The sequence below is a fragment of the Micrasema longulum genome, unplaced genomic scaffold, assembly GCF_059751315.1.
Source record: "Micrasema longulum isolate JH-2025_06_02 unplaced genomic scaffold, ASM5975131v1 h1tg000755l, whole genome shotgun sequence".
In the NCBI taxonomy this organism is placed as follows: domain Eukaryota; kingdom Metazoa; phylum Arthropoda; class Insecta; order Trichoptera; family Brachycentridae; genus Micrasema; species Micrasema longulum.
In genome coordinates, this window is record NW_028277949.1 from 414,133 (window position 1) to 432,104 (window position 17,972).

The 17,972-nt window shown below is 32.5% G+C and overlaps 2 protein-coding genes across 4 annotated transcripts; one reads left to right on the forward strand and one right to left on the reverse strand.

Annotated features, from left to right (window-relative positions):
• Window positions 1-412: 412 nt before the first annotated feature.
• On the forward strand, window positions 413-5,408 carry hoka (membrane protein hoka). Its single transcript, XM_088230412.1, has 3 exons — window positions 413-561; window positions 961-1,044; window positions 1,856-5,408. The coding sequence occupies exons 1-3, from the start codon at window positions 516-518 to the stop codon at window positions 2,014-2,016; spliced, it is 291 nt and encodes a 96-aa protein (XP_088086538.1). The 5' UTR covers window positions 413-515; the 3' UTR covers window positions 2,017-5,408.
• Window positions 4,056-17,274, reverse strand: U2af50 (U2 small nuclear riboprotein auxiliary factor 50). Of its 3 annotated transcripts, XM_088230405.1 has the most exons (10): window positions 17,117-17,274; window positions 16,727-17,018; window positions 15,147-15,305; window positions 14,497-14,627; window positions 13,868-13,950; window positions 10,953-11,075; window positions 10,030-10,117; window positions 8,848-9,010; window positions 8,679-8,763; window positions 4,056-6,321 (listed from the first exon to the last, which is right to left on the reverse strand). In XM_088230405.1, exons 1-10 carry the CDS (start codon window positions 17,130-17,132, stop codon window positions 6,190-6,192), a joined length of 1,272 nt encoding a protein of 423 aa, XP_088086531.1. In that variant the 5' UTR covers window positions 17,133-17,274; the 3' UTR covers window positions 4,056-6,189. The 3 variants fall into 3 exon arrangements, with proteins under 3 accessions (XP_088086531.1, XP_088086534.1, XP_088086533.1); XM_088230408.1 differs by lacking the exons at window positions 4,056-6,321; window positions 8,679-8,763; window positions 8,848-9,010; window positions 10,030-10,117 and adding an exon at window positions 13,130-13,232 and having other exon boundaries at window positions 10,956-11,075; XM_088230407.1 differs by lacking the exons at window positions 4,056-6,321; window positions 8,679-8,763; window positions 8,848-9,010; window positions 10,030-10,117; window positions 10,953-11,075 and adding an exon at window positions 12,483-13,232.
• Window positions 17,275-17,972: the final 698 nt, after the last annotated feature.

Genomic DNA, 17,972 nt, shown 5'->3' on the forward strand with positions numbered 1-17,972 from the left:
TCATCATTCCCTTTCTGCACCTAATGGTGCATAGGGCACTGCATTGGTACACCAATCGCAGCGTATCTTGATAATTTTTGTTACATGAAGGTAAGATGATCAGTCTTACGCTTCAGTTACCAGTCCAGGGACTATGAAATATTCTAGTGTGACACCCTTTTAAAATAAATATTTCATATCAACTATGTCCGGAATCGAACCCGAGACCTCTTGCATGGCAGGCTAATGCGCTGACCATAACAGCACGAGGCGGACAAATAATATGATTCAGATCGATGTTAATGATAGTTTTTTATTATCAGATTAGAATTTTTATTTCTAATATTAATTGTGAAATACACATTAAAGTCATCAATACAAAGATAAAATCCCCTCCTAAATACCTTTATATGGGTTAAAGTCACTAAATACACAATGTATTATCTTATCTTATCTTAGCCCAGGAACCATAAGGTGTGCCTTATAACTCATCTATTTACCTCGCTGCTAACTTTTTGTTATTCACCAAATACAAAATGAAGTCTGGAAGGTCCTTTTTTTTTTATTTGACCGTTTTTCTGGGTAAGTTTACTATGTTTATGTTTTTAGTATTACTTATCTTACCAGTATTCATTCCACCCATCAACTCAATTATTTTTTGTTGATATGAACTACAAATGTGTATATTGCAAATCGTAGTTTAATATCAAATCCTGGGGTTTTTTTGGCTGTATTTTTACATGTTCAATTAAAAATAAAGCAATGTTCAAAATGCTAAACATTTCAAATATATATTTTTTTTAAAATACAAAAGTCGCAATGAAAACACAAATTATCCTTCATTACATCCTAGAAAAAAATAACTGCCTGCTATTTCATTACGAGCAATTTAATGGATAATATTTAATAAAGCATATCACAATGATGTGCACTAAATTAAGATAATTATATATACATATTTAGATAAAAACTTATTTGTAGTGGTGGTGAGTGTATTGGTCCAGGAAACTGAAGCCAGAAGAAAGATATTGCGAGGAAGGAAGGCTCTCACCAGGACCTATTATCGTAAGTATTCATTTGTAATTTTAATAAGTCAAATGTAAAAATATGTTGAGTTTTTCTACTGACATTTCTTGGTGGAACTGCATTTTAATTATAATAATAAAACTACTTATTTAGTTTTATTCCACTTTTGAAAAAATTATAAATAAAAGTGGAATAAAACTATATACGTATTTTTATTATTACAATAATGTGAGCGCCACGAGCGAGATATCTCCGACATTTGCAAGTAAACATTTAGAACATTTTTTGCCACCATTTCATTACATTTAAAATGAAAAAAATGCATTTTGATTCTGCATAAAGCGTCTAAAAAAACTTGCCTACAGTTAGGCGAGTTTTCCTGGGTTATTCCTTTTCCAACCACATTGCAGCGTCTATCATCAGGTTTAAACGTTATTAGCGTAGGGTTTACATAATCTGATATACTCAGGATTTTTAGTGTCGCAGTATTGCTATCTAAAATCTGTGCCCTTTCAGTCTACGTTTTTCTGTAATTTAATTATTATCGGGTACCAGGATGATTTAATTGCATCCCATCATCTCTATTTATATTGTAGAGATGTTTGTACATTTCGATAGCTTTTTGGTCTCCCTAAGATTACCGCCTTGAAGGAGAACTAATGCTCTGTCTACGTGGTGTTCGATCAAAGCCGTTTTCTAAAATTGCTCTCTTTATTTCCACTCATTCACGGCAATGCACTATTGGCTAAATATCAGATGCGGTTACAAACAACGAATGATTTATTTATTAGGTGCTGGATACTACTATATTTTCATTTCCTTGTCACTCAGTTGATGAATATCATTGTAGGGGGAAATGCTGTTCCAGCCTGGGTTGTGTCTGTCATCGTTGGTATTGGGATGCTTCTCATAGGAGCAGTTCTATACGTCGTCATGAGGAAAATGGTGCTAACGAGTGAACCAGAAGCCACTCGAATTACTTACCAGCCAACGATGCAAAATGACGTCTAAATATTTTACAAATAATGTATTCTGTGTTAAGATGTTTGATATAACTTTTCTGATGATGACATGGTCATATTAACACACTTCGGGCGAGAAAGGTACATATTTCTACCCGTTCAGTCGATTGAAGCTTAACGGCGGGAAGGGTAGAAATACGTTTTGCGCCGGCCTCATTTCAAAGGCAAAAAAGAAGGAATTATCCAATGTACATACAGTTAAGGTCTTAACTGTATGTACATAATTATCAAATCTTCTTTCTTTTTTTTTTTAAACAAAATATAATATAAAATAAAATACAAAATATATAATGTTGTAAAATAGAAATCGAGTTTTACTTAAAAAATAGAAATTTTTATAAAAATATTTTTTATATTTTCCTTTGAAAATCTCTTTGATATAGCGATTTCAAACAAATTAAAGAAATTTGCGCGGGACCTTTATTTTTGTCCGTTGCCAGCGGTCTGTAGGCGCAATACCTTTCCCGACCGAAGTGTGTTAAGTATATTTAAAAATATTAGATATATTTTTTTATTCGCTAAATTTGTTTTTTTTTTTAAATTACATATAAACATATTCATATAAAGCACAATTGAAAAGAACAAATCCATTATCTGTTTGTTAGTCATACATAAGTATGCATTATAAATTATAATACTGAATACAGTGTGGTAAAATACCTATTTTAGGGTGCTATCCTTTCTTATGATGTAATTAGAATATTTTATAGCACAACCTTATTAAAAATAGAAAGAGTAATAAAAAGAGATAAATAAAAAGAGTTGCAAGTTTTGTTTTTTAAACTTATTAAGAATGAATGTTTTTATTATTTATGAATATTGTATCTAATATTTTCTAAGGAAATGCGACTATTCAGTCATTTTATTTTGTGCTATGCCGGGAACTTTTAATAAAATATTTAGTTTTATGATTTAATGAATTTGTTTAACCCTTACTCTAAAGTTTAACTGCTCGAATGCCAAAGCGTAGATCTCGGCTCTCGATTTCGGTACCCTTTGAGTGCCGGAGCTGAAATATGCTCTTCAAAATCTTAAAGCAGAATTTGCCTTGTTATTGCGGACATTAGGGCCTAAAACTGATTTTTCTTACTTTTTACTGACTTATTAATATCAGTCCTCAAATAACATAACAGTGCCAAAAACTGAATTCAACAGATTGTAAGTATTGGTTCATTATTGATTTGTATGTAGAGGATAGATTCAAGTAATGAATTTAGATTTTCACAATGCTAATGCACAACAACCGGGTAGATTGTTTTGAAAATGAATACCACAGACTAAAGGTGCCAATTTATCTAGTACATATTTGTAAAAATTCTGTACTGCTACTACTTTTTTGATAGCTTATATGTTTTTATTGAAAAAAAATGCACAGTTTTGTGATGGTTTTTTTCTAAGACAAAGTACAAAATTATAGGTATCACTCTAAGAATGTTGTTTTAATCTTATATTGACATTATTAGAGTTAAAAGCATGTAAACCTACAGTTAATATAGAGGTCTACCAAGAATTACAATACTTCAGTGGTTATGTTTCGTTTCCACGTAAAAATTACGATCATTTATAGCAATTATAAAGGCTCAAAAATCTGTGAGCGCAGGCAAAACGCTCGGTTAATTGGGCATTATTTAAATATAAATATAAGAAATAAGGACAAGCATGCTAACCTATAGCAGATGGAAATATACACACGCGTGAAGGATACACAGCAATAGAAGAATAAAAAACTTATTTGTGCGACTCTTGAGTAAATGTATTAAAAACAATAAGGGCAATCACTTCTTTTCTAAGAACAAACAAAAACGTCTACCTTTTATTTTAAAAAAAAACTTATTTTTTGAGCTGACCAAATTAAACTCGTTGCATTTTGACTTTGCCAGCCGTTATTATTTTTACAGACATTATTAGTTTTTAATATTTCATTTTATTGAACTCATTTAAATGTGTACCCTTCACTTGTCATTGTCATTCAATTAATAGTAACAACATAATATATTTAGTTAATTGCATAAAAATAAATGAACAAAATTAATTTGAAAGGATTTATTTATTACCAATGGAAATAATTAAAATCAACTTAAGTATTCTATGTGTCTTGTTACATTACACCCTTTTTGGGGTTGAAGAACGTGTTAGTTTCCGAAAACAGTAAAGAATAATTATTAAATGAGACTACATATGAAGAACTTTGAAATGCTGTAAATGACAAATTGTCAAAAAAAAAAAAAACTAAATGTTAATGAGATTTAGCAAATACATAATCCATTTATAAAAAATGTTAACATTGGTTATTTTTTTTATTTTTACTAAAGTAGTTGATAGCAGCCCCTGTGGAGTAATGGCTAAAGAGCTAGGTTAAAGGGGGTTCCGGGTTCAATTCCTGGTGGGATCAAATAAATGTGTTATTTCTCAAGCTTGGGTTGTTCTGTGCTGTAAATTAGAGGCCTGTTATGGTGCAAATACTAAATAACACAAGTTATTGGTAAGAAATATAGTTTTAAAATGTCTCTTTAAATTTTTCAGTTGATATAAGATTTATGATCTTTTTGATGTGGTCACTATTCTGGTATTTTACTTATATTTTGATGTGGTCGATATTCGGACCTAGCATTCTCGTAAATAAGAAACTATGAAATTGCATGGACCATTACGTAAATTCAGAATTTGAACTCTAGTACTAATTTAAAAAATGAAAACCTCATACATGGAAGTTTCAAAAGGTTTGACGACATTTCAAATTAATAGAAAACTTTCTGCTACCATTTCATTTTATACTAAATGTTTTTCAGAAGCGAATTTTTTCTGGATGAAAATGATAACTTTTGGAAGATTGGTGCCTAGATACGTATTATTGAAATCTAATTTTTCATTCTACAAGTATGTTTTAAAAATCCAAGCTTTATTCCGAATTCCATTACAATGATTTGCATATTATCACTTGCAAGGAAAATCGGTTATTTCACATACAAAATACTTAGTATTTAAATGGAAATAACTAATTTGTGTCATCTATATATAAAAATCAAGGAATTCCAAAGGACAGGACAATCACTATTTCAATCACACCATTCATACATTCTCCCTTACATCACATAATACTTTAAAGTAATCTGGCAACACATACTACTTTTGGTAAGTCGTAAGCCCTGACATCTTTATTTCTCAATCTCTATTGAAACATATATGAATTTTAACATTGTCACCCAAATGTTTTTTCTTGCAATATTGGATATTAATGTTTTTTTTTCAGTGGAAATGTTGTGTACGTGTACAATGGGGCAACGACATAGCTTCACAATAGATAAATTATTTAATATATATTGTCAGATTACCATCAAAATTAAGTATCACTAATTTACAAAAAAAGGACATCGGCAATACATACATACAAATGTCCATATTGAGAATTAAAAAAAAAACATGCAAGTCCAAATAAGGATTTCTTTTTCTTTACCAATTTGAGTAAGATGCTTTGTATTCTTACATAATTCTAGGAATGAAATACATATTTTTCAAATTGGCAAATGATCCAAATGTAATAGTAATTTTTCACATAAAAGTCAATACACTCAAAAGCAATGTATTATCTTCATGTTTTGGGATTGATTTACGTAAACATTTTTTACTTTTATCATCAATATATCAATGATTAAAAGCCAAATTACCTTAACCAACATTTAGAAACGGAAATAGTCATAAAATGGACACTTCACAAACCAAAATTTAAAAAAAATGTGTTTTTACTCCAGAATTTTTCACAGTCCCTGACTGGTACCTGAAGCACCAAACTGATCATCTTACCTTCATGTAACAAAAAAATGATCGAGATACACTGCGGTTGGTGTACCAATAACTGCATTGGGCACTGGCCCTACAGACCGTTAGGTGCGGAAAGGGAATGATGATGATGTAAAATGTATAAAATGCTGATTAAGAAAAATAGGCTGTTAACTATTGATATTTTCCGCGTAAGGTTTATACAATATGAAGACCTGTATATTATTTTCTCGGGAAAAAATAGAACGTGGCCTTACATTAATTTGGACTTGTAGTTAGCTTTAAACGTATAGCAAAGGGGAGTACTTAATTATTGTTAGTTATGCGGCCAAACTTGGCTAAAGTAAGTAATCGTTAATTCTCTTAAAAATTAAGGTTGATTAGTTTAAAACTCTCGTCGATGGTATTTGTCGGGGTCAAAGTAAGATGTGACCACAACACGATGACTGAATTTCCTTCCCGTGAGGGTCTGCTGGGCGCGCTGGCAATCTGCTACCGAGTTGAATTCCACAAACACCTGGAAAAAAAAAAGAGTATTTTGCAGTAGTATTTTATTCCAGTTGGGTTAGGCGGGAAATACAATATACAATTGTTTATCGAAACTTTGTTGCTACATTGCAATGAGGAAGTTCAGTGTTACAAGAAAGTGGATGTAAAAAATGTTTGACTGTACTACAAAGTTTCTCAAAAATGTATGAAATAATAAACTACTTTGAAATGTCACAGGTTCACGTGAACAATAACCAAAATAAAGCTGTGATAAATTTCCAGTTTCTGAATAGCCATGTTTTTCAACTTTTAATGTCGCTGAACTTCCTCATTGAAGTAGTCAAATCATTACAATTGACGTAAAATGGGTTTTTTTGTGGATTATTATTGTAGAAATGCGATCTCTAAGGCGAATGCAGGTTGAAAACTAAACTAAATGCAATGAATCCGCAATAAATATTGTCATTGATGCATGGAAAATGGAAATGGATCAAAATAAGTATGTCCTGACTGTGTTTTTAGATTTTAAACGAGCAGTTTAAACAATAAATAGAATACAATTATTACAAAAACTAGAAATAATAGGACTTTCAAATGATGTTCTTAATTTATTTAAAGAATATCTTCAAGAGAGAAAACAAGTTACTAAAATAGACAACAAAATATCTGAACCAATACAAAAAATAATTTAGGAGTTCCCCGAAGATCAGTTATAGGACTAATTTTATTTATCATATATATAAACCAGAGTAGAGTAGTCAGATGGCAGAAGGGACCATCTGTATTTTTGTCTGTGTTTTAGTTTTCAAAAGTATTAATAAATATTTCGGTAAATACGCATAGAAAAAAAATTTAAAAACAGCATTATTTAGAATGGTAATTTGTTATTTAAAAATAACACAAAAATATTTTAGTTTGTGGATTGAAAGTCTTGAAATTTAGTCTTATTTCACCTCTCCTGAACATTTTTGAAAATTACAGATGGTCCCTTCTGCCATCTGACTACCGAAATGACATAACCCAAATAATGAAACCAGTGTGTAGTGCAGAGTGCAACTATTCGCCGAAGACACATTAATCTATATAGCGGGTGAAGATTATGCAGAAACCATCAACAAATTAAATGACGACTTAAACAACATATCAAAATGGCTTAAAATCAAAAAACTAAAACTGAATGTTGGAAAAACGAAATACATGGAAATAGGAAAAAAAACCAAGCATAATGATGAATATATATATAGATGGTGAAACTATTGAGAAAGTGAATAAAATGAAGTATTTGGGTATAATATTAGACTCGAAATTAACTATGAATGCTAACTTTGAGCATGTTTAAAAAAAAAAAAAATAGATAGAAATACTGCAGACCTCGTATATAAAACTATAATCATTCCACATATAGATTACTGCTCAACAGTATTATTTTTAGCCAATGACGGCAATTCAAATGAATTGGAAATACTTCAAAACAGAAGCATGAGAATAGTGCTAAAGAAAAGTAGGTAAAATAAAATAGAAAAAATGCGAGATCTTAATTGGATAACAATAAAAAAAGAGACTGCTGTATAATAAGCTTGTTTTTAAATTTAAACTCTTAAACAATCAAATGCCCAAATACTTCATTAATAAGATAGTGCTAAATAAAAAAATCCATAATTATATTACTAGAAATAAGGATAGAATAAGGCTGCTATTTAAAAAAAACAGAATCTCAAAATTGTCCTATGTATAAGGTGTATTATTTTTAAGGTGTAATAACTTATATTTACATATAAAGGTTTGAAAATGTATGAAGAGATGCCTGAATGAATGAAGGATTTAAAAAGAAATGTTATGTGTACTGTAAAATGATTTAAATATACATGTAAGTAAAATAAGTGCAAATATTAGTTTATATACTATGTATTGTAATATAAGCTAGCTTAAGAAATAAATTTTTAAAATAAATAAATGCTGAAATCCGCATTATCGTAAAAATCAAGAAAGGAGGTCTGCCTTGGTTTGGACATGTAGAGCGAATAGACGGAGAAAGAACAGCTAAAAAGATTGATGATGTGAATGTCAATGGATGCAGAAAACAAGGAAGACCAAGAAAAACATGGCATGACCAAATCCAACAAATATTTGAAGATGAAAATGCCAAAAGTCGGAATAATCGGTGAGCGCGCATGAGCAAACTATGAATATAGAGTAAGCGAGGTTGGTATACAAATACAATGGCCTCCTACCTCTGTCTATCCCTACGGAGAAACAGCATAATGGTTTGTTTGCATTTTTAGACTCACTTCTCAACCACCACCCTTTCTATAGTTTTATTTTTAACAAATGGGGAACCTGTTCTAATACATTTGATATAAGGTCTATTAAACAATATTAATTTACCTTTCCACATCCGGGTACTTCAATTCCTTCGATAGGTCGTGGGATTTCTATACTGCGTACGCAGCCATACTTGTTACACTCCTCCCTGAAATACGGTGTAAGAAATATTACGCATGGAAAATAATCAAAGGTGAATCGATCGGTGATTGATCGGTTAGAAATGACTGACCTGATGTCTTCGAGAATGTCTTCGTACTCATCCTCGTCCCGCAGTTCCTCGGGAGTGACCATGTTGAGGAGGCAGAGCACCTCGGTGGCGGGCCCCGAGCCCCCGAGAGACAGCCCCGGGACCTGCAGCTGGACGGGGACCACACCGCCGGCCATAATTGCGGCTGAAATTCATATGTTTATAGTATGATAATAATTCACTTTAATCATCTCCACCATCATTCCCTCAAACCCATTTAAGCACGGGGCACTTCAGTGCTAAACGAAATTTTCGCAGTATATCAATAATATAGTCGGTGAAAATGTGCACTAAAGTAGGATTCACACGAGGACAGAACAATATTGTCCAGTCCCGGCATCAGACCTATCGTCCTATTGTGTGAACAGAAATTCGGAAAACAGGATGATGGACCGAGACATTGTCTTAGAGATAGACAGACAGCTATCTATGCGGAACAATGCCTTACCCCCACCTTCCCTTGCAGTCGCATTGTCTTTAGGCAGGACGACATTAGGCATTTGCTCCGCACGTATGTGAATATTTATCTGACAAAAATGACGCTATAGTCTATATTATTGTCACCCTTCTCAAACTAACTATCTTTGTCACTCACCTATACCGCGTATATTTAGACTAGGAAACGAATGTACCTCTCATATCGACATTTTTAACTTGAGTCTCTGTGAATTCAAATCATCTCTTTATAAATATTTTATGATGTATAGTATTGATTAACGAATTATTTGCAAAAGCTACTCATGCTAATGATCTGGTGTTTATTCATTTTATATTTTTTATATCTTTTATATGCTGACATACATACATACATGTATATATATACATATTTTTCTTTTTCTTTTTATACCCATGTTTTAATATTGTTTTTTAGTGTTTACTTTTTGTATATCTAACTAACTCATTATATTGTAAAAGGCACTTGTGCCATATAATTAATTGATGGGATCCAGAAGAAATTACAAAATGAATATGTGTATCTCTATAGAACACGACTGCTTGTGACATATCAATTGCCTAACTTACAGGGACAAGCGATGCACAGAAAACGCGGTGAGAATTATACATCTCGTGTTTGTTAATAAATAAATCCCAATTATCGTTGCATAAATACTCATCATTTCAGATAAAATGACACACTATTCGTTTTCAATATTTTGAACTCACCTATAGAAGAGTTCTTGGCTCCTATACTGGCTCTCTGAACAATCAGTTTCTTGTCACCCAGCTGCATTCCATTCAACCCAGCAATAGCCTGAAATTACATCAAAAGTTTAGAAAATTATAACAAGTGTGGCTTAATAGTACACCGGCAACTTAAACCTTATGCGTGCATCTTATGCTACACCATAATACACGAGATTTTCCAATACGTTAATCAAAATTTTACTAAATATTCCCCAAGAAGACTGTTGGTTGAGTGATTCCTGGGGTCAGATATGAAGGAGGCTAAGGACACTTATCAATTTTGATGTGTGGCCTCGAAGATGCCAATTTTCAGTTAGGCTTTTGTTTGTGTCAATGAGGAACTTTAGCCCTACGGGAAATTGGATACAAAAAATGTTTTCTTACGCGGGGTAAAAATTAGAGCATTAAATTGTAAAACAAAGTTTCTTGAAAATGTACAGAAAAAATAATAAAAAATATTTTGATAAAAACGCACTACTTTAAATGACGTCACTGGTTCATGTGAATCAACCTATGATCTGAGAGCTATGGAAAATTTCCGGTCTGCTTGTCGCTTCTGGACCAATAGGAAGAACTAAATGAGAATAAGCGGAAATGAACCTCTGACGTTACATGCGGAGTTATTTCAGAAATACAAAACTTTGAAAAATTGTAGCGCCGATAATAAGATATATAAAAATTAAAAAAACATTTTTTTGACTTAGTTTAACAGTCTATTAACAATTTTTTTTTTAAAAAAAACCACTGAACTTCCTCATTAGAACACCAGCCCTTCTCTCCTTCGTAGCTTTCTCACTATATAAATCCAAACAAGTTAAGTTCAAAATTCAGACGCTTGCCGGGGTTCAAACATCACATGAGATTTTTTTCAAGAAACAAAATTATTTAATGAATTTCATTACCTGATCAGTCATGGAGACATCGACATATTCAGCGAACGCATATCCTTTACTAAGTCCAGTAGAAGAATCCTTCACCAGATTGAATGCCCTCAGTTGACCAAATGACATCAGAAGTTCTTTTACCTATATAAACGTCAAATATTAAAATTGTACTCTGTAAGTCCCAAACAAAAGTGAAGGAACATTTATTATGATTCAAACACAATGTTTTGATTAAAGATACCATTTTAATGTGATTGATTGACATACAGTAAAACCTCTTGTTTTATGTTTTTCAAGCGAGCAGCAAAAAAAATTGTTTAACTGAGGAAAGATCTTAAGTGAGGAAATAAAAAACTGCAGAAAAATTTAAAATCGGTCCTAATTCGGGATTATTCATAATTACATACGATTTCATTTAAAAACAAAACATGTTTAAATAATTTAAAATTATTTAACCTTGAAAACACGAATGCATAAAATCATTTTTCCCTTAATATTGGGAAATTTTGTTTATATGGTATAACTTTTTTTAGTGTGGCACCACAGAATTCCAACTGTCATTTACACCGCGGCAAAACTATTTCACACTTTCATGATCACTGTTTAAACTATCTCCTTTTCACATTATGTTTATTACTTCTAATAATATTTCAATTACCAAATTTTTAAACTTTCTGCATTGTAATTTATTGATGTAAACTTTATTCTTGCTAAACATGCGTCAAACGCATGTCACAATGTAGTAAAATGACAAAATTACACACTTAAACAAAATGGTCAATCACACTGAACATACATTGAATTTGGTTTGAGACAACAATTTACACTTTATTTACCTCGATTTTATTCACCATTTTGGGCAAACACAGCGACACGCGGCAAGGCGTCTTTTGACAGGTCAAATGAGTTTTGAAAATTTTTCAACGTAAAACCGGTATGAAAAACGTTAATTGGGGGGATATTTGAATGAGAATGTATGTAAAAAAAAAATGTTACCTTAACATTTCGGCGTAAAAAGTGAGAAAATGTAAAATTGAGGAACGTAAAAACGAGGTTTTACTGTATTTATTTTGTGGACATTTTAAATATAAATGAAGAGATAGATAATCAATATTCTTTAAAATTTATTGTTTTTATGTCATAATGAAATAGTTACCCTAAACCATAGAATTAAGAATAGTCCAGAAACCGCATACGCACATCAAACAGAAGGGGACTAAACTACTAATATTTATGAGTAGTTTAGGCGAAAGTGAGGTATGCCTCACTATAGTGGGGGAATTATTGGACACAGTCCAATGTATTCAAATATGATTCTACGCTCCTTCTGGACTATTCTTAATTCTATGCCCTAAACATATAAAACACATTGTAGTTGTAACATTTTATTTCGATGATTATTAAGATTTATGACAAAAAAATGAGTTAACACATTTTAAATGTGATATTTATGACAATAAATAGGAGAATGGTACATACCTTAATGTACAATAATCAAAATTGTACAAGCAGAGTCATCAAAGTTTCTAGATTAATTTATAATAGATATTTTTTATTTTTTTATTTACATACATAAGTTTATTGTATATTAATGTAGAAGTCTTGCTCACCGAGTATTTTTTTAAAATCATGGCCAAGAATGTAATCAAATGTACTCAGATATAGGTTAGATAATTTAATTATATTTTCAAAATCATGAAAAGTAATCCTTAGTTTTATAAAGAACAATCAGGATCCACATTATCTGTGTTAGGTTTATTATTATCTCAAGGACGATTCTCAGTATTTGAAATGAGTCATTCATTACATGCCATTAGAGAAGCCAAATAAAATTATTGGGTGTTGTGCATAATTACACGAATTAAGTTTTTGTATGTTTGTTTATGTATAAGGGATAGATATATTGATATGTAATTGTAAAATAAAATAAGATTATTAAAATAATACCAAAATAATATGGATGCAAATAATCAATACACAGGGTACTAAGAAAAAAAAAACATTACATTTGATCGGTAATAATAAACTGTTTTGTTAAGACTTTAGCATCAAATAACATTACCCTCAAATCTAAATGACGAAATAGTACTGATCCGTAAGTTGGTAAATCTAGAAGTGAGTTAAGTGGCCTGGTCTCTATGTAAGGATTGTACCTGTTAAGTTGACGGTAACAGAGTTGATAAAGGGAGACTTGCCTTGCTGGTCCTCTGTCTCGCTCATTCACCGCATCGAGAACATAGATGTAAAGGTGATAATGAGGGACAATGTAAGACAGGCCGCGGTAATGCCAAATCTACGCTAGGGAGGGGCAGAAAGCACACGATATCAGTAAGTTATTATCTTTAGAGCATTTTGCGCGGAAGCGGCGTCCGCAGTCGGTATTGCGTATTGCACACTCCCTAGCTAAAGTGAATCCAACTGTCGAGCTGAAAGAGCCAAAATGAAATATTCCCCGAAAAGTAACAGTGCGACGCCTGAAAAGAAAGGCTGAAAAAAATCACAAGCCGTTTGTAATCGTAACAAAGTCCCCAACCTCTAGTTGGAGCCACACCGACTTAATGCCTCCCACTGTGAAGGGGGATTGTTGCGCTAGAAAAATAAATAAACATGCGGCGGGTACGTTTGATGCTAAAACCTATAGAAATACCAAATGTTCGACAGCGATGATTTTTTTCTCCACAACTAAAAGAGAAAGCTGAAAATCATATGTGAAATTATTCTCCTGTCGACGATGTCCGCAAGCATAGCTAACGATATCTTTACATGATCAGTTTAGTCTTTGTAAGGTCACAATTTGATTGTTATTGATTTGAGTTACATTTACAGAAATGCTTTATGTAATCGAGATACTTCGAGGTCTGTAGAAATGTATTACCAAGTGCTACGGATTCAAGTTCAACAGTAAAAGGTAATGTGACTAAATTAATAAATACCTGATCCTCGTTCAGGTAATTGGGAAGACCTCCGATGAATATTTTATACGGGGAGTCGGGAACTACGGTGCTCACAACACCAGCTAAAACATAAAAAAAGTAAGCGGTGATTCGAGGGGTCATTTTAGACAGTAAACATTATTTTTACATATTCTTATTTTTCGTAATGAAAATTTCAAGTTATGTTTCACCACTATACTAATACTTTTTTAGCTTTTGGGCGATGGACAGTAAAATACCTTACCTTCGGCGCTATTTTTAAATTCATAAAAGTAAAGATAACTACTTTGAATTATGTGTAAATGTGCATGCTAGAAAAAGGAAATAAAATTGTTTTTTTTTCTTCAAAATCTACATTATTAGGCATACTGACATTAAACATCACGGAGTTATTTTTCAGTGGCCTTATGCTGTAACTAATGCATTTTGCAAATTCATTAGTATCGTATGAGAGGGTTTGAGAGCGAAATATGGTTTTGATTGCATTAGATTGAGATGGATATATAGCGAACAAACGAACTTACGAAACGAAATTGTGACAGAATAGGCCTGCAGGTTTTTTAGTGAAAAATTCACTTTATATTATTGGATGAATGTTTCTCGAGATATAGCAGTTGCTGAAACTTTACCTGGTACATTGACAGAAGGGTTCTCAGTGCCAGGCATTGGCTGGTAATCATGTGGCCGACGTATCTTCAAACTCTGTCCTTTAAAGTTGATTCCGTCGAACGCCATAGCCTGTGTTGTTTCATCTATAGACCTGCGGGAAAAATCTCATAAATTTTCTTACACAAACAATGAGGAATTTTAATAGTTTTGTAGGACTAAAATATGCCAACAGACATATTAATTTTTATGCCTTATTTTTTTTATTATTTATTTATTTAGTTCTATGTATTACATAGTCTAATATATATTTACAACACAATATTTACATCTATACTTATTCTAACATTATTTATCACTATTATACACTTAGTATCCTAATTTATAATATTAACTGTTTCATATGTACATTTTCATTAATTATATTCACTATTTACACTATTAACTACCTAATTTAAGTACATAATTAACTATACATGGACCAGGTGCGCTTTTAGATATTAATGTTTATTTTTGAGAAACATGACATGTAAACCGTGATGTTAATTTATAATAAATGTAAATTATTTTGTTTATTTTCCCATAGTCAAAACTATTATTATTGACAGTCAAATATAATGGTAAGCTGCGCATAATTACTTATATGGATGAGTCACCCCTGTATAGCACTTGCCTAAATTCGAGGAAAGCAAAGTTCTTATCAAGGTTGATCTGGCAAGCGAGGACCGGGTTACCAGCAGCCTGCGCCAGCCCCGACAGATGCATCTGTTGGTTGAAGAACTCCATCGTCTCTTCTTCTGTCACACCAAACGGAATGTTGCCAACGTATAATCTGAAAAAAAATTATACTGGTTATAACAAAAAATTTCAACAACCTTTTTGAGACGGAATACAAACCTTTCAGGTGAGGCAGATCACAATAGTTGTCCGACAATCGAGCGGCAGATTACTGAGGAAGTTCAGTGAATTGGAATGTTTAATAACCCTAAGTTAATGTGTTAGTGCCTGTCGGTAGACAAAGTACACATACAGATTTTATTTGTATTAGTAGGCACACAGTCGGCTGTCACACACACGCGAGCAAAGTATTAACTCTTGTTTCCTGTGCCAGTATTTCAAAACATCCCTTTTTTGCTTAATGTAACACGACATTACTAAAATTATATCTTATTAGATATGTCAAACTAGAATCCCAACCTCCTATGCGCTCTGAAGTTGCAAGGAAGTCGGGATGTTTATTGTACAGCACCCTTAGAGTGATATTTATAAAAATAGCGGTTTATAAATTATCCTAAATAAATAAATGATAAGAATATAACTAAAATACATATGTCCTGTTATTGTGCACATGTCTCCTATTTATTTTTTGTTCTAATTTGAGTTTCGGCATACTCTAGTTATGTACTGCAATTATTAAATATGTTTTTATATAACTCTTAAACTTTTTTTTTACTCAAGTACTCATAAATGGGTAGGTTTACGTTTTGACCCATTAGTTTCTTTGTAGACATCGCTCAGTACGCAACTCTTGATTTGAATTCAACTATGCCGTGTTGTGTCCTTTTAAAATATAGAAATACTGCTAGGATCTTAAAGAAACAGGATGCAATCACATTTCATGTGTAATTAGCAAATTAATGTGTATATAACAAATGTATTACTTAAAAATTGAATTATTTTTCCATTTGTCAGAGAACAAAATGCAAATTTCGTTAGTGTTGCCAGGGTAGTAAATTTTTTTACCCTACTTTGCTCATCTAATGAGAGAATTAATGAAAATTGGATCTCGGATTAAACAACATCAAATATTATTTAACATGATATAAAAATATCCGTTTTATGTCAAATAAAATTTGTTTTATATTTTAAGTTTAAAGTTCATTAATTCAATTACTCTTATTAAATGACCCTTTACTTATCTACTCTGTTATGTCAATCAATATTTCCGCGTGCACAAAAATTTTTTAGAGAAATTAACAGATTGCTTTTTTTTAACCTTACATTTGTGTTATGATTTTTTTTCCCCATCAAGCAACATTACGGTGCGACCTCACAAATGCGCGCGGCGAAAGTAGGGCCATAGTGGGGGAATTATTGGACACAGTCCGATGTATTCAAATATGATTCTACGCTCCTTCAGGACTATTCTTAATTCTATAGGTAAAACATAACGAGCAAGTTTTTTTTTCTCAGGGTAGGTATGAGATAAAAGAAAAAGGTTATTTCACGTTCGAGAAGTGAATGGCCACTTACCGCCTGGCTTGTCTTGTGATCGTAGAACCGACAACTGGTACGGCCGCCTGCGGGGTGTCCGCTACAATATTGGCAGGAATCTGTCCGGCGGCTTGCATGGCCTTGTACTGGAGAGGAGTGATGTGTTCGAAGCCTGGCGGCGGCACATCCCAGTATAAGGAAGCCTTGCGCCTGCGAGACCTGGTATTCCGGCCGCTCGGAGACCGCGACCTGCTCCTCTTTCGTTCCCTTCGATCTCTGCTGCGTGATCTAGACCTTTTTCTTTCCCTGGAACGGGATCTGCGTCGGCGTTCTGAGGGTTTATAAAGTTTTGTCAGAACATTTGCAAAACGATAGAGTACGGGGAAAGAATGTGTACAAAATGGATACGAGCAAGATTTAAATTATTACCTTTGTCTTCGCCCATAATGTATCGCAACTGAGGGTTCTTTACAAAAAATACAAACAAACCCCAACTCGAGGACGCGAACAGTGAATCAATAGAAAATGGCGGAACAAATGGCAGCTGCGGGCATTTGACGATGTTGTCTTTGGCGTTGGTACTGACGTTTGTCTATGACTCAGTGACCTTCGGTAAGTACCTAGTAAATAAAATATTACGGGAGGAAGCTTGATTAAAATGCGGGGTAGTTTGTTATGAGATGGTGGCAAGATAAAAACTTTTTTTATAGAAACCTGCCTGTGAAAATCAATTATATTTTTAAAAAACATCGTGAATATTTTGTATCGTATCGTTTATAAAAATGTATAACTCGTCTCTAGTTTTGATTTTTAAGTGCCATCCATGGGCGCAATGCTATTGGGCAAATGAAGGAAAAAATTAATTAGAGGGTCCAAACTCCAAATAATTTACACCTCCATCGCTAACTTTTTGGAGATACTTGGCGATGTTCATATGTTGCACATATGAGCGAATGTGGAAAGCACGGTTATTTACTTAAAGAATTAATGATGTCATAACGTAATTAATTAAAAATACTTGATATACTTCAATTTCATTTCACAGAGGGTGAAAGCGCTAATTGGTCGAACAAATAAGTGGAAGTGTACCGAATATTTTTAATGAATAACTTTTATATACATATAAGTAATTACATTATAACAGTGGAATTCCATTAAGAATTGTGTATAAATAATTTAAATCAATAAAAGACATAAAGTTCACATAATAAAATAAACGTGAAGCAAATTGAAGAGCACGTGAGCAAGTGCATTATTTGGATAGTACACTTTTTCGCTAGGTATT

Bases quoted from the DNA above. Each gene is read 5' to 3' on its own strand.
- hoka (XM_088230412.1), top strand. From the start codon at position 516: ATGAAGTCTGGAAGGTCCTTTTTTTTTTATTTGACCGTTTTTCTGG. The intron at 562-960 runs GTAAGTTTACTA...ACTTATTTGTAG, and splicing joins TTATTTGACCGTTTTTCTGG to TGGTGGTGAGTGTATTGGTC. The intron at 1,045-1,855 runs GTAAGTATTCAT...ATATCATTGTAG, and splicing joins TCTCACCAGGACCTATTATC to GGGGAAATGCTGTTCCAGCC.
- U2af50 (XM_088230405.1), bottom strand. The intron at 8,764-8,847 runs GTCAGTCATTTC...ACCGTATTTCAG, and splicing joins GACATTCTCGAAGACATCAG to GGAGGAGTGTAACAAGTATG. The intron at 6,322-8,678 runs GTAAATTAATAT...TTTTTTTTCCAG, and splicing joins AAGTACCCGGATGTGGAAAG to GTGTTTGTGGAATTCAACTC.